Source organism: Anomaloglossus baeobatrachus, chromosome 3 (genome assembly GCF_048569485.1).
Source record: "Anomaloglossus baeobatrachus isolate aAnoBae1 chromosome 3, aAnoBae1.hap1, whole genome shotgun sequence".
Taxonomy (NCBI): domain Eukaryota; kingdom Metazoa; phylum Chordata; class Amphibia; order Anura; family Aromobatidae; genus Anomaloglossus; species Anomaloglossus baeobatrachus.
Window position 1 is genome coordinate 404224264 of NC_134355.1, and position 24431 is coordinate 404248694.

A 24431-nucleotide genomic window follows, 5' to 3' on the forward strand; every position below is an offset into this window, starting at 1 on the left:
AAATTATATATTTGCAGACAAAAAGTATTTTAAAGGGGGATAGTCCAACCTAATAAAATTGCAATGTATTTTTTGCTTTTTATTTATTAGGTGACCTCTAAAGTTGACTTTCTCAATATATTTACTTACTGTGAACATTAAGGATCTTCAGAATAAGGGCCCAGACCTGTGTGGCTAACATAATATCCAGGTCACAACTAAAACCTTAAAACATACTTTTCAGTGATGATGGTGGGCTGAAATGCTCATGTCACAATCATCGGCCTGTCAAATCATGCTGACAATCACCTGACAAACAAGCAGAATATTTGCTTAAAATCATTATTCTTCCCAGCACAATGTCCTATGTAAACATGTGCTGCTGAAAACTGTGATTATCCTATGTGCACAAAAAGATCATTCTGTCTGTATGGAAGTGCGGTCGGCCTAAACAGGCTATTAACCGGCTGCCATCAGCTTGCGTTTAACCATTTGGTATACTGAAGAGAGGCCTTCTCATTTCAGCTACGAGAATTTGCCAACTTCGATTTTGACATTTGGAGAAAGAAATATATGCGATGGATGAACCATAAAAAATCTCGAGTGATGGACTTCTTCCGGAGAATTGATAAAGACCAGGATGGAAAAATAACACGACAAGAATTCATAGAAGGCATTCTTTCTTCAAGTAAGTGTCACAAAGATAGTTTTATATAATATAACTCTAGGCACTGGTATATTGATGCTTGCTTGGTTAGAATGGTTCTCTCGCAAAATTGAAAATAGGCGAACACTCATAACTAGACCTACATGATGAGCACAAACATGGCCAAATACACACATACAGATGTGTCCTTCCTTACCTTTCCCCTTGGCTTGGGATATCTGGACTTGAGTGCTGCGAGATGACTGGCTTTGAAACAAAATATGGTTTTGCAATACTACATCACAAGATATCTATTCTATAAGGTATCTATTCTCTGTGATCATCCAGTGGTTGCAAGGTAATGTGTCAAGGGTTTTCCTATAATGTCATGACATTGGATTCTTTTAGTGAGAATTGAAAGGTTTTCTCCTTTCAGAAAACATTTGGGTATAAGCTTCAGTAGTTGTTAAAAAGAAACTTGGTGTTACATACCCTCACTCTTTGTTGCTGCCCCAGTCTCTGTTGTTCATCTGCAGTGCTTACATCTCATGAACAGTGCTGCAGTCAATCAGTAAGCTCAGCAGCTCATGCCGTCTAAATGCTCAGAGCCACTGAGCTCTCTGATAGCCTTCAGCGCTGTCCTTGTCATTTCATTGCTGCAGACAAACAACAAAGACTGTGGAAGCAACCGAGATCCGGAGCTGAACCCAGGGAGGGTAAGAAATAGTATGGGTTTTTTTCATAGCTAATTCAGCTTATAGCCAAAAGTTTTCTAAAAGTAGACAAGCCCTTTAACTACACTTATAGAAAGGTTAGTATGGATACACCAGTGTAAGGCTATGTGCGCACGTTGCGTAAAAACATGCAGTTACGCTGCGCTTTGTAGCGCAGCGTAACTGCATGCGTCCTGCTTCCCCTGCACAGTCTATGGAGATTGTGCAGGGGCTGTGCGCACGTGGCGTTTAAGAGCGCAGCGCTTCGGCTACTGCCGAAGCACTGCGCAAAAAGAAGTGACATGTCACTTCTTTCCTGCGCTTTGCCGGCAGCCCCCGCTTTGTCTATGGCAGGAGCTGCAGGCAGAGCGCATGGAATCGGCGCTCACTACGGACATTTCTGCAGCGATCTAAAGCGCACATGTGCTCTTCAGATCGCTGCAGAAATTTCTGCAGGGCTTGTACGCAACGTGCGCACATAGCCTTAGGCTGTGTGCACACGTTGCGTTTTTTACCGCGGAAACGCTGCGTTTTGAACCGCAGCGTTTCAGTGGCAAATTGCATGCGTTCAGCTTTCCCAGCAAAGTGTATGGGAAAGCTGAAAAATCAGTGCACATGCTGCGTTTCTTTCCGCAGCGTTTTGGATGCCAAAAATCGGTGCGGAAAGAAAAGCAGCATGTCACTTCTTTTGTGCGTTGTGGCTGCGTTCTCTCCCCCATTGAATCAATGATGTGGGGTCAGAACGCAGCTACACCGCATGGAGCTGCTTTTTTGTTGCGGTCCGCGGCCTTTGTCGGCACGCCAGAACGCAGGCATTTACCTGGAAGTGAGGTCAAAAGGCTTCCTGTTGACCTCACTTCCTGGCAAAGCCCCTGGTGTCGCCAAAGTGCCCGCCCCGAACCCCGACCCCCCTCCCGAAAATCCAACATGGCCGCGCGCACAGTAGCGCACCGGCCGCCCTGCTCCTATGTTATCTGTCGCATGTGCCTTGTGCCATGCGACAGAAAAATGCACCCAGGCCCTGCCCGTTCACCCCCTATTCCCCCCGGTGTCATACATACCTGTCCGGTCGCAGCGCTGATCCCCCGCGGCCTCCTCCTCCTTCACAGCAGACGCCGGTCAGTGCGGTCACATGAGCAGAGCAGCTGACAGCTTCCTGTGTTCAGAGAGCTGTGCTGGCTGCTCGGCAGTCTGCAGCTGTGACCCGGGGAGAGTGGGTGCAGATTCTTTGCACCCACTCTCCTCAAATGGAGGGTCTGCCCTCCTAGAAAATGGGGGATACGTTCCCTGAACGTGCCCCCATATTCTAGAAGGTCCAGAGCCGACGTGGGACATCCAAATGGATTTCTGCGGACCCATTTTTTTTATTAAATTGGAGAACAAGGGAATGATTTGGGGAGTGTTTTTTCTAATAAAAAATTTTTTGTTGTCTTTTTTTTGCTTTTGTTTACTGTCAATTAGTTATGTCGGGTATCTGATAGACGCTGTGACATCACTAATTGCTGGGCTTGATGCCAGGTGACATTACCCATCTGGTTTCAACCCCATTTATTACCCCGTTAGCCAACGCACCAGGGCGCGGGATGAGTTGGGGCGAAGCGCCAGGATTGGCGCATCTAATGGATGCGCCACTTCTGGGGCGGCTGCGGCCTGCTATTTTTAGGCTGGGAAGAGTCCAATAACCATGGCTCTTCCCACCCTGAGAACCCTGAGAATACCAGACCCCAGCTGTCAGCTTCACCTTGGCTGGTGATCTAATTTGGGGGGACCCCACGTTATTTTTTTTTTTATTCTTTATTTATAAATAAAAAAAAAAAGCCTGGGGAGCCCTCCAAATTGATCACCAGCCAAGATGAAGCTGCCAGCTGTGGTTTGCAGGCTACAGCTGTCTGCTTTACCCTGACTGGCTATCAAAAATAGGGGGGACCCCACGCCATTTTTTTCATTTTTTTATTTTATTTTTTTTATTGGATAAATACTAAGCTAGGCACCCTTTAGTGCCACATGAAAGGTACTAAAGGTGCCAGCTTAGAATATGCAGGCGGGGGTGGGACGTTCTATATATTTGACATCCCTTCATCCATTGACGCTTTTTAGGCTGTGTGTCCACAATCAGGGTTTGCAGCGTTATGGGCGCTGAGTGTTTTCCCTGCGTCCATAACGCTGCGTTGTGCAGTAGAAGCACAGTGGAAGGATTTTTGGAGATCCCATGCCCACTGTGCTTCTTTTCTCCGCAGCATAAACTGACCGGTAGCGTGGCTTCCCGAGCCTCAGAATGTCAATTTATGCTGCGGAGACGAGAGTGTTCTCTGCAGGTAGCATAGAGCTCCACAGCAGCCTGAACCCAAATCGTGGGCATGGCCAGCTGCAGGAAGGCTGACACTGTACTAGACGCCGTGTCGCTGGATCATGGCCACATAGCCTTAGGCCCCTTTCACACGTCAGTGATTCTGGTACGTTTGTGCTTTTTTTTAAACGTACCAGGATCACTGACATACGCATACCCATTATAATGAATGGGTCTGCTCACACATCAGTGATTTTTCACTGCACGTGTCTCCATGCGGCGTACCCGCATGTGCGTGATTGCCGCACGGAGACATGTCCATTTTTTTCTGGCATCACTGATGTTCCACGGACCACGCAGTGGTGTGATCCGTGAAACACGTGCCAGAAAAAAATGTGCTTTTAAAATAAAAATCATTTTAACTCACCCGGCGTCCAGCGATGTCCTCTGCAGCCCGTGCAGCTTGCTGCTTCTGAGCCGGCTCATTATTGTCGCGCATATTCATGATGCATGACACAGCCGACCTGGAAGCAGCTGCTGCGGGGGTCAGCGCCGGCCGGATGCTGCACCGCGGGAGCGATCAGCACCATGGAGAGCGGGAGCGGGCACAGGTGAGTTAATCTCTATGTGCAATCACGGGCCACGGAGAACGGAGCCCGGATTGCACTTAGACAACCCATGTGTGCCGTGATTCACGGCACACGGAGGGACATGTGCGTGTTTTACACGCCAGTGAAAAACGTCAGTGTTTTTCACTGACGTGTGAAACGGGCCTAAAAGTGAGAATATTGTTGCTACAGCAACATTTTGGGTGAAGTAGCTGTGGATTCAAAATGCTTAATATACTCCTGAATAAAATCCTTGATGGGTGCAGATTCCAAAATGGGGTCACTTGTGGGTGTTTTCTGACGTATAGGTACCTAAGGGGCTTGGTGCGCGAAGTTTATTTCAACTTTTCCAAAATTCAAATGGTGCTCCTTCCATTCCAAGCCCTCCCATTTATCCAAACAGAATGTGGAGAAGGAAATGACATCACAGGTTTTTTTTTTCCAAAGGTCTGTGTTCAACCAACTTTATTAACACTGACAAGTCTTAAAAAACGCACCTAAAAAAACGCATGAAAAACGCATGAAAAACGCATGCGTTTTCGATGCGTTGTTTCTCAAAAAGCATTGTTTACAATTCTCCCCTCTGCCAGAGGGTGCGTTTTTTTCCGCGCTGAAAAAAAAGCAACGTGTGCACATACCCTAAGACATGACTGTGTATTCTACATATTTATCCTTGTAACTTGTAATTCTAGTTTGGTTATCTCACATTAAAGTGTCGGTGGAGTCTGAGATTCATTTTTGTGATTTTTTTTTCCAGACTTTGCCTTTAGTTCACACTATGTTCTTCTTACCTATGATAATGGAGATAGTTTGAGGCTGATCTCATTGGTTTTCCATACTACAAACAGTCATTTCTGAAATCCTATTTATAAACATTGGAATAGACTTGATAACCGTATTACAGTTCTTCAGTGCAGAAATCTTTGATGTCATTGTCTTTTCTAATGTAATATTTTCATTTTCCTTGTTATTACATTACTGACCTCTGAACATAATACAGTTTTCCCAATTTCCAGTCGTTGCATCCTGTTCTGTGGAGAGATGACTGCATTTGCTTTTGATAATCATTTTTTGAGAATGTATATAGTGTATACTGTATAGTGTGTTATTGTGCTATAGTTTAGCCAATGATTTTTTTTAATATTATGATAACCATATTCCCGGACATTTATTAAAGGGAACCTGTCGGGTGCAATATGCACCCAGATCCACGAGCAGTTGTGGGTACATCTTGCTAATCCCTGCCTAACCGTCCTTGTATACACTAGCATAGATAAAGGGATCTTTAGAAAAAGTATTTCTAAAGATCTTATATTGTATGCTAATGAGCCAGGGGACTAGTCCCCTGGGCACTAGTTCCCCTGGCTAGTCAGCTCCATTGGCATGTTAGTACACCTCAGTGGGTGTGCTAACATGCTAATAAATGTGCAGCATCAGAGGATGATCTCACTCACATCTCCGCTGCCATTGCCGCCCAACGCTGGATTTCAGCTCAGTGTGCATGACCCCAGAGTTTTGGTCATGTGCACTATGAAGCCGGGTGTACGCGTCACAGCTTCAAACTCCATGTAGAGCGCATGAACGGAAGTCCAGGATCATGTGCACTGAGCTGAAGTCAAGGAGTCAGACGCGATAGCAGCGGAGAGGTGAGTGAGATCATCCTTTGACGCTGCATATTCATTAGCATGTTAGCATACCCACAGGGGAGTACTGACATGCTAATGGAGCCGACTAGCCAAGGGAACTAACGCCCAGGGGACTAGTCCCCTCGTTCAGTGGCATATGATAAAATATCTTTAGAAATACTTTTTGTAAAGATCTCTTTATCTATGCTACCGTGTTTTTCCAAAAATAAGACCTCCCCCAAAAATAAGCCCTAGCAGGGATTTTCAGCATTTTCGGAGAAAGGCTTAAATATAAGCCCTCCCCCGAAAATAAGCCCTAGTCCTGGATCAATAATGAAGTGTCCGTGCAGCTAAAAAAGTTACAGATACTGCAGGACACTTCATTATTGACAGCGGCACCTGGCTATTACACTCACCAGATGCCGAGCAGCAGGACCTGCAGTGATCGCACACCCTCACACATCAGCTCTCACACACACACACAAAATCAGATCTCACACACACACCAGATCTCACACACAAACATTGGATTGCACACACAGTCAGATCGCACACATAATCAGATCGCACACACAAACATCGGATCGCACACACATCGGATCGCATACACACTCACCTCATCTAGCGACACCGATCTCTTCTCACCGGGAGAATCCTGAGAGGCAGTGCGGTGCAGCGCGACGAACAGGACCTGCGGCCGGACACATGACTTGCTCTCATTCCCCGCTGCCGTAAGTGCTGGATGTGATGTGATATGATGTGTGTGTGTGGTGTGTGTGTGATCTGCTGTGTGTGTCTGCAATCAGCTGTGTGTGTGTCTGCGATCGGCTGTGTTTTTCTGCGATCGGCTGTGTGTGTCTGTGATTGGATGTGTGTATCTGTGATCGGCTGTGTGTGCCTGTGATCGGATGTGTGTATCTGTGATCGGCTGTGTGTGCCTGTGATCGGATGTGTGTATCTGTGATCGGCTGTGTGTGCCTGTGATAGGATGTGTGTATCTGTGATCGGCTGTGTGTGCCTGCGATCGGATGTGTGTGCCTGCGATCGGATGTGTGTATCTGTGATCGGCTGTGTGTGTCTGTGATAGGATGTGTGTATCTGATGGGCTGTGTGTGCCTGTGATAGGATGTGTGTATCTGTGATCGGCTGTGTGTGCCTGCGATCGGATGTGTGTATCTGTGATCGGCTGTGTGTGCCTGCGATCTGCTGTGTGTGATCTGCTGTGTGTATATCTGTGATCTGCTGTGTGTGTGTGTGTGTGATCTGCTCTGTGTGTGATCTGCTGTGTGTGTGATCTGCTGTGTGTGTCTGGGATCTTCTGTGTGTGTCAGCGTGTCAGCTAGCAGCAGGGTAGGACGGCGTGTAGCACCGACCGGAGATCACAGGAGGACCTGGGAACCACGCAGACGTCCTGGTCTGATGAGTATGAGTCTCCTGGGAAGTGGGGGGGTCTGCTTTTTTTGGGGGGTGAACTTACCCCCAACCGTGTTTCTCCAAGAATAAGACCTCCTCCAAAAATAAGCCCTAGTGCTTTTTTGGGGGGCAAAAAAAATATAAGACAGTGTCTTATTTTTGGAAAAAGACGGTAGTGTATACAGGGACGGTTAGGCAGGGATTAGTAATATGCACCCAGAACTGCTCGTGATTCTGGGTGCATATTGCACCTGACAGGTTCCCTTTAATGTCTGTGTTGTAAGTATAAGTACTTTATTAATGGTGTGCAACTCGCTTGTTTCTAGAATTCCCAACTAGTCGTCTGGAGATGAGCGCTGTGGCTGACATCTTTGACCGGGATGGTGATGGTTACATTGACTACTATGAGTTTGTGGCAGCCCTTCACCCCAACAAGGATGCATACAAACCTGTAACCGATGCTGACAAAATTGAAGATGAGGTACGTCATTCATAATGTCCAAAATAGTCCAAATAGTTTATGTGCACAGGAAATATGTTAGCATTTTTATTTTTCCAGGTTACAAGACAAGTAGCAAAATGCAAGTGTGCCAAACGTTTCCAAGTGGAGCAAATTGGGGAGAACAAATACAGGGTAAGTAAAAGTGTTACTTATTCAGATGTCACAATTACCATGTATTGTTGGGAGGGAACAGTTACATTTCTCAGTAGAAAGAGTAACCAGATACTGGCAGTCAGAATCTTTCTGCCATAGCATTTTGGATCTTTTGTTTAGCTGCTGGTAGACTTCAATGGCGAGGCATGCAGCACAGCTCCATTGAACTCTATGGGGATTTTGTCAGGCTCACATGTTTTTTTGCTAATGAGCCAAGAGTTGGAACCTGCACCTGTCAGGCTTCTTTAGTATATCCCCAGCATATACTGTAAATGCTTACAATGAGAATTCTGTTCGAAAGACACCATTAAAGAGAGTCGGTCACCCCTGAAATGCATTTTAAATGTGCTACACAGTGTTGTAGAGGATTTAACCCTTATAAAAACCATACTAGTACTGTACATGTTACTGGTACTTCCTGAAAAAGAAGAGACTTTTAATTTGTATGCAAATGCGGAGGCTTCAGTGTAGACGTGGTGTGGCCAAGAGCTTGGTTGCCTCCTAATTTTCATTTTGGGGACCTTCCTCCACTTCTGATTGACATTGTTCACTTCCCAGAGGGAGAACTGTCTTAATGGTGGCAGCTTGTGTGCACATGTATACTGACATTGCCTGTCCCCGGCCTTGTGTGCACTGGCCAGGCACATCTAAGCCCCTCATTTGCATACATATTAAAAATTATTTCCTCAGGCACTGTTCCAGTAATAGGTACAGTGCCTGTATGGTTTTCATAGGGGCTAAGTAACTGTATAGCCTATTTTTGAAAAAAATGCATTTTGGGAGTGATCAACTCCCTTTAAGGCCTCTGCCACACTTACGTGACAAAACGTAACGTTTTTGTCACGTACGTGTTAAAGGGGTGGTTTGTTCTTCGTGTGCCATTTTTGTGGCACGTATGTGTTGTCCGTGTGTTATATGTATGTGCTGATATCCCTGCAGCTGAAGGCAGGGAAATAGACTGGAGAATAGAAAGGATTTGGAAGCCACTACCATGTACTTTTGTTAGAGGTTTACAACATTTTATAACTTTTCTATTCTGGACAAAATTATTACAAAAAAATAAATAAAAAAAGGTGAATGTTTACTTACTCTATAACATAATTGCTTATTTATTTATATTACCCAAAAACTGAAAGTGTTTACCAGAAAACCATGCACTAACATTATTTTCTTTCCGTTTTTTCTCTGCAATCAGTTCTTCCTTGGAAATCAGGTATAAACCAGTAAAATGTTTCCCATGTATAATATTGGTCATCTAAGCTTGCACTCAGTGTCACCTGACCATAATCCACACTTCCCATTATTGCTTTGGTGAAGGGTCTTTACACAGCTGATATCCGTGCGTTACTTCTGAATAGTTCTGCAGCCATCGGATAGTCTCACTAGAAAATAGGCAGTGTGTGCAGAATAGTGTTTTCCAGCTTCTCTGCTTTGGTGATTTGGTGACTCAGATGGATTGTCATGTTATCATGCCAGAAATCTGACATGCCCAGCGTGATGCATCAATTCACATGATATTAGATGATCAGTAAGTCATAGTAGTCAACAACCATATCAATATATTCACAGCAAAATCTAACCTACAAAATCCAAGTTAACCAATATAATTTTTTATGTTAAGCACCCCAAGTACTTATGTTATTATTTATGCCCTGGCTCCATGCACCTGTAATTTATCTACCATATGTACAAATCACAGTAATCATATATTAGAATTAGCACTATGGACAGTGCCACATAATGGCTAAATACGAAATACATCCATTCCTTCAGACTTTAAATATACACTACCCAATATTCACCATAGTATTGCAGATAATATGCATACCTGATGCATGGTGTATATTGCTTCACAGTTAGTTTCTAGTATATCAGTTCCTTGCGCTAGTGGCTACCATGTAATGCCCTATAATCTTGCTGTTGATGCATGCAACCACGTATCCAGTAACCGCATCATCCCCAACTGTGTGTGTCAAGTATTTATCATCTAAATCTTTGTATAAATACCTGGTTAACATTAATGCACTACCCTTTGTGTTGTATGTTGGTGTTCTGTCATAAAGTCACAGACCAAAGATTACTACTTCTTGAAGCCCTAAATATTAACGCTTTCCATTTCTGTCTTTGAGAAGCAATGGTGGTTTGTAGTCTTTTAAAGTGCACCAATCACCAAGATTTTCCTATATAACCTAAAGCCAGGGCTATACTGGACCTATCATGTTTATCCCTACATACCTTTAATTGTCAGCTAGAATGTATAGGTTTTGAAACACAAGTAAGTAAAGTTTGTAAAATGAGCAGCTTTCAGAATGGCAGCAGCTGCCGATCAGCTAATAGCTGGGATAGGTATTCATAGTGATTCCTGCCTCCCTGCCTGTCTTCCATCCCCCTGTTTTTTATGCTAATTCAATTATAGAATCGTTTTACTAAGTGACCAGAAGGACCTGTGCTGATGTCATACCCATGTGACCAGAAGGGGCGGGGTCTCAGCCAACAGAAAATTAATGTTGCTTCCTGGTATCAGCTATGTTGGCTGTGGCCCCGTCCCTGGTGGTCACTTGGCTTTGACATCAGCACAGGTCCCTCTAGTCAGTTAATAAAACGATTCTATAATAGAATTCGTATAAATAACAGGGTGGATGGACAGGCAGGAGGGCGGGAATCACTATAAATATCCACCCCAGCTATCAGCTTATCGGCAGCTGCTGCCAATCAAAGAGCTGCTCATTGTACAAACTTTACTTGCTTGTGTTTCAAAACCTATACATCCGAGTTGTAAGCTAAAGATACTGTATGTATGGAATCGGCATAATAGTGCCAGTATAGCACTGGTTGTAGGTTATATAGGAAAATTCTGGTGATTGGTGCGCTTTAAAACACCATGGCCCCAATTCATCAGAGTGCTTATGCCACAATTCTGATGTAAAACACTTTGAAAAGTCACAACATTTTGCACAATGAGAAGTTGCACACAAAAAATGCTAATTATGTAATTTTCACTAGGATTTTGCCATCTCTGCCAAAGTGGGCGGGATGGGGTAGGATGGGGAGCAGCAAAGCCTGTCCTACATCTTCATCAAAAATGGCAGCGTACATTACATCAGAAATTTTACTCCAGTCCATGACTGGAGTAATATTTCTGATGGAGCAGCACAGATGCACTGATGCTCCAAATTCATTAAGTGGCTTGCATCTCTTAATGCACTTAGCTTATTTTATTACTGCACATCCTTCATTAAGAGTGGCATACTAATAAAAATTAACCTGATTTAAAAAAGAGTGGCATGCAAAATGGCAGTTTTAATGAATCGGGGCACTTTACTTTGGATATGTTCACATGAAGTTTTATGAAGCTCAAGAATCCTCCATAGAAATGCTTTGAACAATGTTCTAATTGATTTCTATGAAAATTCCCTTTGTGAATCATGTGGGGAGTTTTTTGAGGTTTTGAAAGATACCTGTTGGGGAAAAATATTACATGTCACTTCACTGCAGCGGATCCTGATGGTACTCACTCCAAAATGTGCACTGTCAAATCTAAAGACTGTCAAAAATACATCAGGGAAAAAAGTCTTCAAAACTGCTTTGAAAAAAGAAAATCTCTTCCAAAACGTCCCAAAAAAGGAGTTTCCAGAAGTGGATTCTGCTTTAACAACTCATCAGATTTGTATGCCTTTGTGTGAGTATAGCCTTAAGGCAGCTTTACACGCTACGACATTGCTAAAGCGATGTCGTTGGGGTCACGGATTTTGTGACGCACATCCGGCTGCTTTAGCGATGTCGTTGCGTGTGACACCTATTAGCGATTTTGAATTGTTGCAAAAACGTTCAAAATCGCTAATCGGTAACATCCCCCCCTAATCTCAATTATCATTACTGCAGCAGTAACGATGTTGTTCGTCATTCCTGCGGCAGCACACATCGCTCCGTGTGACACCGCAGGAACGAGGAACATCTCCTTACCTGCGTCCCACCAGCAATGAGGAAGGAAGGAGGTGGGCCGAATGTTCGTCCGGCTCATCTCTGCCCCTCCGCCTTGATTGGGCGGCCACTTAGTGGCGTCGCTGTGACGCCGAACAAACTGCCCCCTTAGAAAGGAGGCGGTACGTCGGTCACAGCGACGTCGCTAGGCAGGTAAGTACGTGTGACGGGTCCTTGCGATTTTGTGCGCATCGGGCAGCGATTTGCCCGTATCACACAAACGATGGGGGCGGGTACGCACTCTAGCGATATCGGTAACAATATCGCAGCATGTAAAGCGGCTTTTAGGGTGTGTTGACATAGAATCTTTTTTTCTCTGACGCCTCATTGGGGGACACAGGACCATGGGTGTTATGCTGCCTATCCATAGGAGGACACTAAGTAGATGCAAAAGCATAGCTCCTCCTCTGCAGTATACACCACCTGGCCGGGCCAGGCAAGATCAGTTTTAGCTTAGTGTCTGTAGGAGGCATTTCCTTTCAAGGTTTGTTATTTTTTGAGGGCGACGGTTTCCTTTTGGGACAGATCTCCCACTACCATCAACGGGCGGGAACGTGAAGTGTTGCCTACACGTACCCCCTCCCGCGACGCTGGATCCTGGGCTGGACGACGGGTTCCACAGACACCGATTTTACAAAGCCCAGGGTAGAGGCCTGTGCCCCTATAGCCCAATTCCTCAGCCCCTCTCTGCAGGCTCTGAGTTGAAGATGGCACCAATTCCTCACCCCTCTCTGCAGGCTCTGAGTTGAATATGACACCGACACAGCAAGCTGACTCTGCTATTTTCACTGCCTGGAAAGCAGTGTTTTAAGGTGAGATCCCCCCTGACTGGTTTCCCAGACAAAGGGAGAAAAGACGCTGCAGGGAAGGCTCCCAGGGCTGAATATACAGTATTTATTATGTGCAAGGAGCAAGGATCCTGCACACACAGTGTTAACTTTCTCTAGCATGCTGGCTGGAGGAGGGGGAAGTTCTGCTGTTTGCAGAAAGTCTTGCAGATAATTTCCCGTGGCAGGGGGGAGGGCCCAGGGCTCAGGGACTCAGCTGTTTATTATCTGCTCTGTTTATTTGCTCTAGCAGAAAAGCCGGCTGATAACCACTGCTGACAAGCTGTGTGCTGACTGTAGGGAGAGGGAGGAAAACTCAGAAGCTCCCTTCCCGCCGTTTGTTTTTTTTTTTTTTTACTACCCACAGCAGGGGGGCACACTGACTCATCTTCCCGCTCTTTTAACGCTAAGCCCCGCCCCCCCAGGAAAGTGTGCGAAGATCTTCATAGAGCTTAACCCTTCCTGAGGACAGGGCCATTGGCTGATTCGGGTAAGGTGCTTGCTTCACTTGCAGCTCTGCTGAGCATTGCTCCCCCTCCTGGTATACTCCTATTAGGAACATGCAAAATTCTAAGGGCACTAAGAGAGTGCTAAAGCCCACATACTCTATTATTCAGCCTGCACTGCCTGCCATGCTGAGCTACCATGTAAACACACTTCTTCTCTCTGTGAGTTCTGTGCCCCTATAGCCCTCCAAGACCCCCCTGCCACCACCGCTGCAACCGGCAGCCCAGAGCCTAGGGCTCCCAGCCCACCGGAATGGGCACAGTTTCTGTCCCAATCCATGGAAAAACTGTCACAGAACCTGGTTCTGGCTATGCAATGTCGTCCTCCACACCCTTCTGGGTCTCTGGACGGAACGCAGCCTGAGGATGCCCCTATGGAGGATCCTTCTGAGGTAATCCGGGCACATGCTTCACCGGTTGTAGGGATCAGGAAAAGAGCACACGGCCGGGTGTCTCCAGCGGGCTCTCCCTAAGGAGCACACAGGGCAGGCTCTCCCACACGCTCCACGGCTTCTGAAGAGCTGGAGGAGGGAGAATGCTGTTTGTACCAGGAGGATTCCTTGGTTTCATCACCCCCAGATTATCAAACTGCAATAAACTCCCTTATAGCAGCAATCAACCAAACTCTGCATGTGGAGGATCCCCCATCCACTACCACTGACCATGCGGTCTCCTTTAAGAGGGCAAGGAAACCCCAAAAGGTTTTTCGCTGATCACCCAGAGTTTCAGGATATCCTCACAAAGCAAAGGGAGAAGCCTGACAGGCGCTTCGGTAACCGAAAACTCATGGAGTCCTGGTACCCTTTTGCCTCACCTGCCCCTAAGGGCTGGGCCGATCCGCCCTCGGTTGACCTCCCGGTCTCCCGCCTTACCACAAAGACGCTCCTGTCTTTACCCGATGGTTCTTCCATCAAGGACCCGACAGACAGACAGGTGGAGCACCTCGCCCGCTCTGCTTTTGCGGCTGCGGGTTCCTCCCTCTCGCCCTCCTTTGCCTCTGTGTGGGTCGCAAAGGCGATCTCGGTCTGGGCAGACTCCCTTAACACTTCGCTTGAGGAATCCCAGTTCACTCATACCTTCACAGAGTTAACAGCTCAAATTGCCGCTGCGGCGGAGTACCTCATCTAGGCCTCCATGGACGCTGCGCAGCGTTTGCCGCCTCAAATACATAGCCATCCGTAGAGCTCTGTGGCCCCGACATTGGCGAGCGGACTCTGCCTCCAAGAAGTCTCTCACGGGCCTTCCCCTTTTTTTCCAGACCGATTGTTTGGCGAACGTCTGGAGAAGCTCATTTCTGACGCCTTGGGGAGGAAAGAGTACCTCCCTCCCCCAGCTGAAGTCCAGGACTTCCTTCACCAGACGTCCACAGTCCTCATTCCGTTCCTTTCGGAACTCATTTGGTTGGTCGATATCCCGTGCTGTCCCCGCCACCAGCCGCGGACTACGCAGGGACCGACCTTCTCAGCTCTCCCCGAAACCCACTTCGTCATGGCAGCCTATACCGAAATAGTCCTGGACTAGGGAGACTCGGCCATGACATTTTCCCCCCTCATGACTCCTTCGGCGCCCCGGAAGACACACTCATTGTAGGAGGTCAACTGCGGCTCTTTCAACACATCTGGGCTGCCGCCTCAGACAACAAATGGGTGCGAGACCTTGTGTCTTCCGGTTACCACATAGAATTTCGGACCCGACCCCCGAGTCGGTTTTTTCTCTCAAACCCCCCAAAGACTCGAAAACGACGCAAAGCTTTTTTCTCAGCAATCCACTCGCTCCAAACGGCAGGAGTGATAATACCTGTCCCAGACGACGAGAAGCTTGGGGGTTTTTATTCCAACCTCTTTGTGGTCCCCAAAAAGGATAGGTCAGTTCGACCCATCCTGGACCTCAAACACCTAAACAAACATGTGCACGTACGGAGATTCAGAATGGAGTCCCTAAGGTCCATTATTGCATCCATGGTCGAAGGGGTCGAAGGGGAATTCCTCGCCTCCATAGACATCAAGGACGCGTACCTGCACATACCCATCGCCCTAGATCACCAAAAGTTCCTCTGCTTTGCAATTCAGGACTCCCACTTTTAATTCGTAGCTCTACCCTTCGGCCTTGCCACCACACCAAGGGTCTTCACCAAAGTCATGGTGGCCGCCATGAGCGTCTTTCACGCCAGGGGAGTAGTCGTTCTCCCTTACTTGGGCGACCTCCTCATCAAGGCCCCCTCCTTCCGCGACTGCTCAACCAGCGTACAGATCACTGTGGACACCCTATCCCGCTTAGGGTGGCTAGTGAATCTGGACAAATCATCCCCGATCCCATCACGATCCATCACCTTCCTGGGCATGTCCCTGGACACCCGTCGGGGCTTGATCCTTCTCCCTCGGGACAAGGCGTTCGCTCTTCAACGAGAGGTACGCTGCCTTCTACGTCCTCCGTCTTGCTCTATTCGATTCAGCATGAAAGTGCTCGGCAGGATGGTGGCGGCTATGGAAGCAGTACCCTTTGCTCAACTGCACCTTCGCCCACTGCAGCTAGTCCTTCTAGCGGCCTGGGACAAGAGCCCCTTCTCCCTGGACAGACATCTTCACCTGACACCTTCAGTCAGGTACACACTCCGCTGGTGGCTTCGGTCCTCATCTCTATCGAAGGGGAGATCTTTTCTCCCAGTGAACTGGCTGGTCCTGACCACGGACGCCAGCCTCCTAAGCTGGGGAGCAGTGTACCGGCACCACACTGCTCAAGGACGTCGGATGCCCCAGGAGTCTTTCCTTCCCATCAACATCCTGGAACTCCGCGCGATCTTCCTCGCGCTCAGAGCGTTCTGCCCTCTGCTAGCGGGTCGTCAGATTCGAGTCCAATCGGCCAATGCGACAGCTGTAGCCTATATCAATCGGCAGGGGGGCACCCGCAGCAAAGCGGCTTATCTCGAGGCCCGCAAGATCCTCAGCTGTGCCGAATCGACGGGATCAGTGATATCAGCGGTACACATACCGGGGGTAGAGAACTGGGCAGCAGACTTTCTGAGTCGCCAAGGCCTGGCTGCCGGAGAATGGTCTCTCCACCCAGATGTGTTCTACACATCTGCACTCGCTGGGGCACACCAGACGTGGACCTAATGGCCTCAAGGTTGAATGCAAAGGTACCCGCGTTCATAGCCAGGTCACGCGACCCGCAGTCCATCGGTGCGGATGCTCTAGTCTGCTCCTGGCACCATTTCCGCCTGCCTTACATATCTCCACCTCTACCCCTGCTGCCGCGGGTAATCAGGAAGATCAAGGCAGAGGGAGTCCCGGTGATACTGATAGCACCGGACTGGCCCAGGCGCGCCTGGTACGCCGAATTAGTACAAATGCTCACAGACGCACCGTGGCATCTTCCAGACATCCCAGATTTGCTGACCCAAGGGTCCATTTCCTATCAGAACTCCAGAGCGCTGAAGCTGACGGCATGGCCATTGAGACCTGGGTATTAACAAGAGTGGGATTCTCCCCGGCGGTTATTGCCACCATGATCAGCACCTGAAAGCCTGCTTCATCCCGCATTTACCACCGTACGTGGAAAATCTTCCTTTCATGGTGCAGGGAAACTAACGTCCAGCCTATGCCTCTGCTGGCCATCCCCAGAATTCTCGACTTTCTACAGTCTGGCTTGCAAGCGGGGTTGGCTCTCAGTTCCCTTAAAGGGCAGGTCTCAGCGCTCTCAATCTTCCACCAATGCCGCCTGGCTCAAAAACCGCAAGTCAAGACCTTCCTCCAGGGCGTTTCCCCATCTAGTTCCCCCGTACAAACGGCCGCTGGAACCATGGGACCTCAACCTCGTTCTGGACGGTCTCCAGAGGTCTCCCTTTGAACTCCTCAAGGAGTCCTCCCTTGCTCTTCTGTCCTGGAAGGTAACATTCTTAGTGGCAATTACGTCCATCAGACGGGTTTCGGAGGTGGCAGCACTCTCTTGCCGCGAGCCTTTTCTGATCTTTCACCAGGACAAGGTGGTTCTGTGCCTCCTTCCGGATTTCCTTCCAAAGGTTCTTACCCCGTTTCATTTGAGTGAGGACATTGTCCTGCCTTCCTTTTGTCCACACCCGGTTCATAGGGTGGAAAGGTCTCTGCATTCGTTTGACCTCGTCAGAGCTCTCAGATATTACATATCCAGGACAGCCCCCTTTAGGAAAACGGACTCTTTGTTCGTCATTCCTGAGGGGCCTAAGAAGGGACAGACAGGTTCAAAGGCGACGCTGGCTCGCTGTATTCGCTCTGCGATCCAGTAAGTCTACCGCTTGCAACTCAAGCCCATTCCTAGTGGGCTGCGGGCTCATTCCACGCGAGCAGTTGGAGCTTCGTGGGCCATTCGGCATCAGGCTTCAGTGGAACAGGTGTGTAAGGCTGCGACCTGGTCTAGCCTACATACGTTTTCAAAGCATTACCGAGTCCATACCCAGGTTTCAACTGAGGCAAATCTGGGTAGGAAAATTCTGCAAACGGCAGTAGAGCACCTCTCTCAGAAGGCGCTCCAGGCTGTCTGGGACTGGTACCTAGTCCTTGGGTTGTGTTGTCTTCTTTTATGTTTCCCACCCATGGACTGCTTTAGGACGTCCCATTGTCTTGTGTCCCCCAATGAGGCGTCAGAGAAAAACGGATTTTTGTGTACTCACCGTAAAATCGTTTTCTCTTAGCTATCATTGGGGGACACAGCACCCACCCTGTTGCCCTGTTGGGCCTTGGTTCTCTCAGTACCTTTTTTGGTTATGTCTCTTTTTTTCTCATGTTCCTCTGTTGAGGTAAGTTTTTACTGTTTTTTTCTCCTACTGCTTGTGTACTAAAACTGAGCTTGCCTGGCCCGGCCAGGGGGTGTATACTGCAGAGAAGGAGCTATGCTTTTGCATCTACTTAGTGTCCTCCTATGGATAGGCAGCATAACACCCATGGTCCTGTGTCCCCCAATGATGGCTAAGAGAAAACGATTTTACGGTGAGTACACAAAAATTAATTTACTAAGCTGTTGCAGCAGAAACTGTGCAAAGTCTCAGAAAGTTTCCACTCCAAAAACTTAGCAAAAAGATATAGGCCCCGATTCATGAAGACAAGTGTATATTCACGACAATAATAATGTGGGGGCGGGATAGAATGTGAGGCACTTAATTCTTTAAGAGACGTATGCCTCTGAATGAACCAGGCAAAGCACACAGTAGAGTATGCACCCATGTGCGCCTCACCGCAAATTTTACTCGTCCTTCATGAATTTGACGAGTGGAGGTTGCCATGCCCAACGACAGCCCCATCCCACCCCAGGTTTATTAGTCAGAGCTAGGCATAAACAGCGTGAAAATGCCAAATATCACAATATTTTTGCACAGCATTGCGTTGTACAAAATGTTACGACTTTACAAAGCATTTTACTTCAGTTTTTTTGGAGTCAATTTTTGGTACTTATCAACTAATCTGCAATTGATGGAAGTGAACATACAAAATATAGTTATAGGATCCTGTAATGAAGTCATACAATAGGCTGAATCAGAGGACAGTGATATTTCAATGTCAATCGGGTTTGGGTATGGATAAGGTTAAGATTATATATATTTTTTTTATTATAGTGCAGTTTATCAGTTGAAGATGCTACTATTTACAGATGTTTTTAAAAATAGTATTAGCTAGAAATAACAAATTAAAGGAGTACACCCATCTCCGAAATCCTATCCCAAAATGTAATAGGTTTATTAATAATAATAATAATAATAATAATAATAATAATATTAGCAAATACCTCCAATTACAAATGTAGTATAGTTCTCCTAATTTAGTTATGTTGTTTACCTCTTGTGCAGGGCATTGCAGTAGCTTCGGCATCCATGATTATGATCACTCATATAGTGACAATTTCTAGTGGTTGTTACCGTGGAAACTTAAGCTACTGCAATGCCCTGCACATGAGATAAGTGACATTTAATCAGGAGAACTATACTACATTTCTAATTGGAGCTATTTGCTATTATTATTGTTATTAGTATTATTATTATTATTATTACACCTACTACATATTGGGATGTTGCAGATTGAAATACCCATTCAAAGTGAATTGCTTGGCTCATAGATGTCTTTTTTTCAGTGTGAGCTGTATGTATTATTTAACTGCAGACAAATCATAGCTATAATTTCTATAGCATCATTTCCAATTTTTCTACAAAAGCCTGTCAGTTTCACCATTACATTAGAGAGAGAGCTAGGAATGAGACCTTGTATCATACTTCTATATGTAGGGCTTTAGTATGATAATTCTACCAAACTGTTGGGTAAGTATTGTGAATAGAGTTGGTGCAAATTCATTTCCAAGACCCGGTCTAGCAGCCAAGTCAGTAATATGTTGCTGGTGGACTGGATCCTGGAGAACCACCTCCTACTTTCTTGAGTAAATGACCTGGCATGACATCACGCTGCAACGATAATGTTTCAAAAGATGAGCCAGGGATGCCGCCAGGTAAGAAGAGCTGGTTCACAGGGCTCCCTTACGATGGCCACAGATTACTGAGCATGCTGCTGGACCAGTTCGATTTGCACCACCTCTAGTTGTGAATAGCTATTATGAAGATATCCTGTTTGTGACCTGCTAAATTGCTTACTCCTTTTACTTCATTGCTTTCACTATTGCCATTGCTTTTATCAGTGTGCATTAATTGGTGTTGCATGGGTGTTCTCAGATCTACACAAATGAAGGCTTCATTCAGATGTTTGTTTGTTCTTGTAAGTGAAAAAAAAACTGAAGTTTGTTGGTATCCTGGATCAGATTTCCATCAGTGTTTGGTCAGTGTGTTGAGTCATTACCATCAGAGTTTCATCACCTTTCCTCAAATGCAAAACCAAAAACTGATGGAGGTTTCTCAACCTTCTCCTATCAGTCAGTGAAAAATGGACAATACTAAGACAAAAGTAGGATGCCAAATGTGCTGGCTTGAGTTTTTCACACAACCATAGACTTGCATTGGAGAGATTAAAGTATGACAAAAATGAACATTTCTCTGTATTTTTATTTTTTTGTGGACACTCAGCCTGTACAAAAATACTGTAATGTGAACAGCCCCATAGATGATATTGGACATATTCTATCTGTTATAAGCATAGATAGAGCATATATGCATGAAACACGGACATCTGAATCAGGTCTAACTATAATCAACCCTGGGTGACTAATAGGATCTAATTTAATCTCCATGCGTGTATATTATATTACTTGCAGATGTATTGTTTGATTTGCTCTTTTTTCATCCTTCCTAAGTTTGGTGACTCCCAGCAACTTCGCCTTGTTCGTATTTTGCGGAGCACAGTGATGGTTCGTGTAGGTGGAGGCTGGATGGCGCTTGATGAATTCCTAGTGAAAAATGATCCATGCAGAGGTAAGCTTTCTTAGAGTATAGGAACAAGCTACCTCTCCCAGAAATTGCCATCAGATTCCTTCATTCAACCAATAGGCTTCCTTCGCACATTTCCTTTTGGCTTGAAAAAAACCCTATTTTTAATGTGTTTTTATGAACGCTTTTTGGGTGGCTGTTTTTATTCATTGCTCTTATATACTTTTTTCATGTCTTTTTCCTTTCCTACCGAGAAGCCTATGGAAAGGCACATGGGAAAAAAAAAAAACACCTGGAGCACACTGTGTTTTTTAAAGAATGCTATTGATCCAAAAATGCTCCACAACAAACAAACAAATAAATAAATAGACAAACAAAAACTGCAAAATTTGAAAAAAAACAAACAAAAAAAGGAGCAATAAACTCCAGAAATAAACTTCCTTTTCTTTCTCAAAATCTGTGTGAAACCAGCCATCAGATCCATTTTAGGCCCCTTTACACATTCGTGCAAAAAACTGTGTTTTGCACGAATGTAGTGTAGGTACGTATGTCAGTCTGTGTGTCTGTGTTCCGTGTGCTGTTTGTGTGCTATCCATGTGACATCTGGATAGCCCATGGACAACACGAACATGTATACTTACCTGTCTCTGGCGCTGCCATCATACTTTCTTCCAGGTCTGCAGTCAGTGCAGGGAATATTCATGAGATAATGAGCTGGCCTGGAAGCAACAGCAGCGCTGGAGACAGGTAAGTATGAAAATACATTAATTTCCAAGTGACGTGTTTCCTCCGGTACGTGTCACACTGATATCACACGGAACACATCAGTGTGCAGTTCATGTGATATCCATGCTGCCGGCAGAAAACCGACATGTCAACGTGTGGAGCATATGGACACGGATGTGTTCGAGTGTTCCACACAAACCTGTGCCAAAGCCCATTGATTTTAATGGGTCTACGTGTGTCCATGTCTCCAGTACATCTGAAAACGGATGTACCGGAGACACGGATGTGTGAAGGAGGCCTAAGACTGCTTGACATCTACTGTGTACAAAGGGAGCCTTTCTTAACATGACACAGAAATCATGATTCAGACAGATATTCCGGAACAGAAAAGTGCTAGCTAACTTACTAACTATGCAAATTCAATAGCTTTTGTTGTGTTGTGTAAAGCTGAGGAAAAAAATTCTAGTGAAATTGAGTTGTACTCAAGTTTTACAAAAATCATAGTGCGCAAATATGCGTTTTTGTATTTCGCTTCATCGTAGATTCAGCTAAATGGCATCCGCTGCCCTCCATTTTCTAAACCATAAAGGGCCATGAAAAGATAAAAAAAAAATCCTTATTCTCACCTTACCACTCACCTCTCTGGCCCCTCCACTCCTCACCTTCTCTGGTCCCATCCTCGTCACAACCTTCTGTTACCACTTCGAGGGCTGAAATCCCCCGGCTTTGATGAGGCACCGAACGGTTCTACACATGAGCGCACAAAATCACGACACACATCATGAATTTTCGCATGTTTGTGCAGAACCCTTCTGGTCCTCGTCAATAGACTGAGGAGATACTTAAAAAAAAAAAAAAAAAAACTTTAAAAAATTGGGGAGTTTTTCGCAAAGGTGTACTGTGTAAGCAGTATATTCTGTACATTACTTTTAACTTTTTTGGATGCCATTATCATTTATTGGATGCAGTTTTGTCTACTAGTTCACTGGTATTGTACTAAAAGCCAGGCCTGGTGACAAGTTGGTGACAATACACATCTGAAATATTTATCAACACAAGCAATGGTCAATTCAATGTAGGGACACTCCCATTACCCAATTGTTTAATCAAAAGGAAGAAATAATTATTTTCCCCCCAAAAAAAGGAGTACAAAAAGTCCGAGATAATAAATATGTAAAGTGAGTGGTTTGTTTTTGTTTTTTGCTTTTTGTCATTAATAAAAAATTACATATTTATTATCTTGGACTTTTTGTACTCCTTGTTTGGGGAGAAAAATAATTCTTCCTTTGATTAAACATCTGAAATATTGTAAAGTAATCAGAGTTAAGAAATTAATTGGTTCTTAATCTATATATTATATGAACAATTGCATAATCAGATCAGCATAGAAGCCAAATGGATCATTTTGGTGATGTCTACAGACTGATGAATGATGTGTCAGATCTTTGATGTTTTGTGCATACATGGAATTTTTGTTGCTTTTTTTTAATTATATGTTGTCACTTATAGCAGTACTTTACTACTTCTCCTTTCTTACCTAATATTCTCCATTATTTTACTTGACTGGTATTCTTTCTTTTTTCGCTAGTTCATCATCATGGAAGTAAAATGTTACGTTCGGAATCAAACTCTTCAATTACTACTCAGCCTCTTATAGGTTGGCAAATATCTCCCTCTTTCATTTCTTTTCATCTTCACCTTTTCTTTTCCCTCGCTTTGTTTTATTTATGTCTTTAGTCCTCTTTTATTTTGTGTGTAGTGCATGCTGGTTTGTTCTTTTTGTTTTTTTTTATTATTTTTGTAATCCCGACACCAACTTGAGAGGTTTGGACCTTGCTGTGATTAATGTGCATGGAGAGGTGGATAATCAGAGCCATCATAAGTGTTCACATTAAGTAGGCATAAGTGCCATATATTGCATGCTTGTCTCAGACTAGTCTGTGTTTAGACATATAAATGATTGTTTTAGATTTTATTGTGGATTTATGCTTAGGAATGCCCTGCAAGGAAATATACCTGTTGAATAATGTATGAGTGAAAGAATAAAATGTTGTCAGTGGCTCAGCTTTGCAAAATAACTAAGAACTTGATATATTATGTAATGCCCCTCTTTACTTAAACTGCATGAATATTGACTACACGGTCCCTACTTGCCTCTTATTATTGTCAGTGCTAACATTTTTAAAGTAATCATGAATTAATCTGGTCCTATTGCTAGTCTATTATTGTATTGCACGAGTCAACACACATACTAAGGGCAGAAAGACACTGTACAACATCAGCCTAGGTAGAGTTGCAATAGGATAAAGAACACCATCATCCTTCATGCCATTTGGCTAGAGGCTTGGTCCATTACAGACATCTTTAGTAATCTTAAATCTTGTATATGTGTGTCTTAGTGTGTATATGTGTGTGTGTGGTTTATATGGGATTTATATGGGAATAATCAGAATTACTTAATGATGGCAGCTCTTTACTGACTATTTAACATGTGTTGAATATAGAAATGTGGCACTCCTTCTATAGTCGCTGGTGCTTGGATAGGGTCCCACCCCAGATCAAAAAATTGAAAAAAATCCAGCACTCAAAGCATTCAACTGAAATTGTTTTATATTTTATTCATTGATCTGTGTAATTATTAAAGACGTTTCGGTCATCCGACCTTCATCAGTTTACACTACAATAAAAAGATACATGAAAAATTTTTTAGTGTACAGAAATAATGGCATTATACAATCATGGTAACAAAAAAGGGCAGAAATATTCACCACATTATAATGCATGAACCATAAACTATGATATACAAAAAATGTCAACAAAAAGACAAAAATGAAGAATCTGTCAGTTGAGCCGCTTCACTAGCAGATATACTGTCCACCTAAAGATATAATTGAAATACAGATAAAATGTAGCATAATAGAACCATTATACAACAAAAAGGGGAACCAAACAGGAAACCCAAAAATTTATCCAAAAAATGTATATCTTGCTAATATAGAAGGACAAAGAGCCTAAGCACCAGCACTGAGACACTATTCTAATCTAATAAAACAGACAATACACAGAAATGCCATGTAATGAACACTCACCAGAAAGGGCTCTGTAGAAATATATGGAAAAGCTGGACCAGAG

At 44.9% G+C, this 24431-nt stretch overlaps 1 protein-coding gene across 21 annotated transcripts in view; it reads left to right on the forward strand.

The window, feature by feature from the left end:
* The window catches only part of DST (dystonin), an 879552-nt gene that overhangs the window by 841514 nt on the left and 13607 nt on the right, over positions 1 to 24431 (forward strand). For 16 of the 21 annotated variants that reach the window (XM_075340270.1, XM_075340271.1, XM_075340278.1 and 13 more), the window contains 6 exons: positions 505 to 667; positions 7598 to 7752; positions 7831 to 7905; positions 9122 to 9139; positions 20501 to 20618; positions 22888 to 22956. In XM_075340270.1, coding sequence (XP_075196385.1) covers positions 505 to 667; positions 7598 to 7752; positions 7831 to 7905; positions 9122 to 9139; positions 20501 to 20618; positions 22888 to 22956 — 598 coding nt within the window. The remainder of the gene's footprint in view (positions 1 to 504; positions 668 to 7597; positions 7753 to 7830; positions 7906 to 9121; positions 9140 to 20500; positions 20619 to 22887; positions 22957 to 24431) is intronic. The other 5 variants (XM_075340273.1, XM_075340279.1, XM_075340289.1 and 2 more) reach the window with 1 other exon arrangement.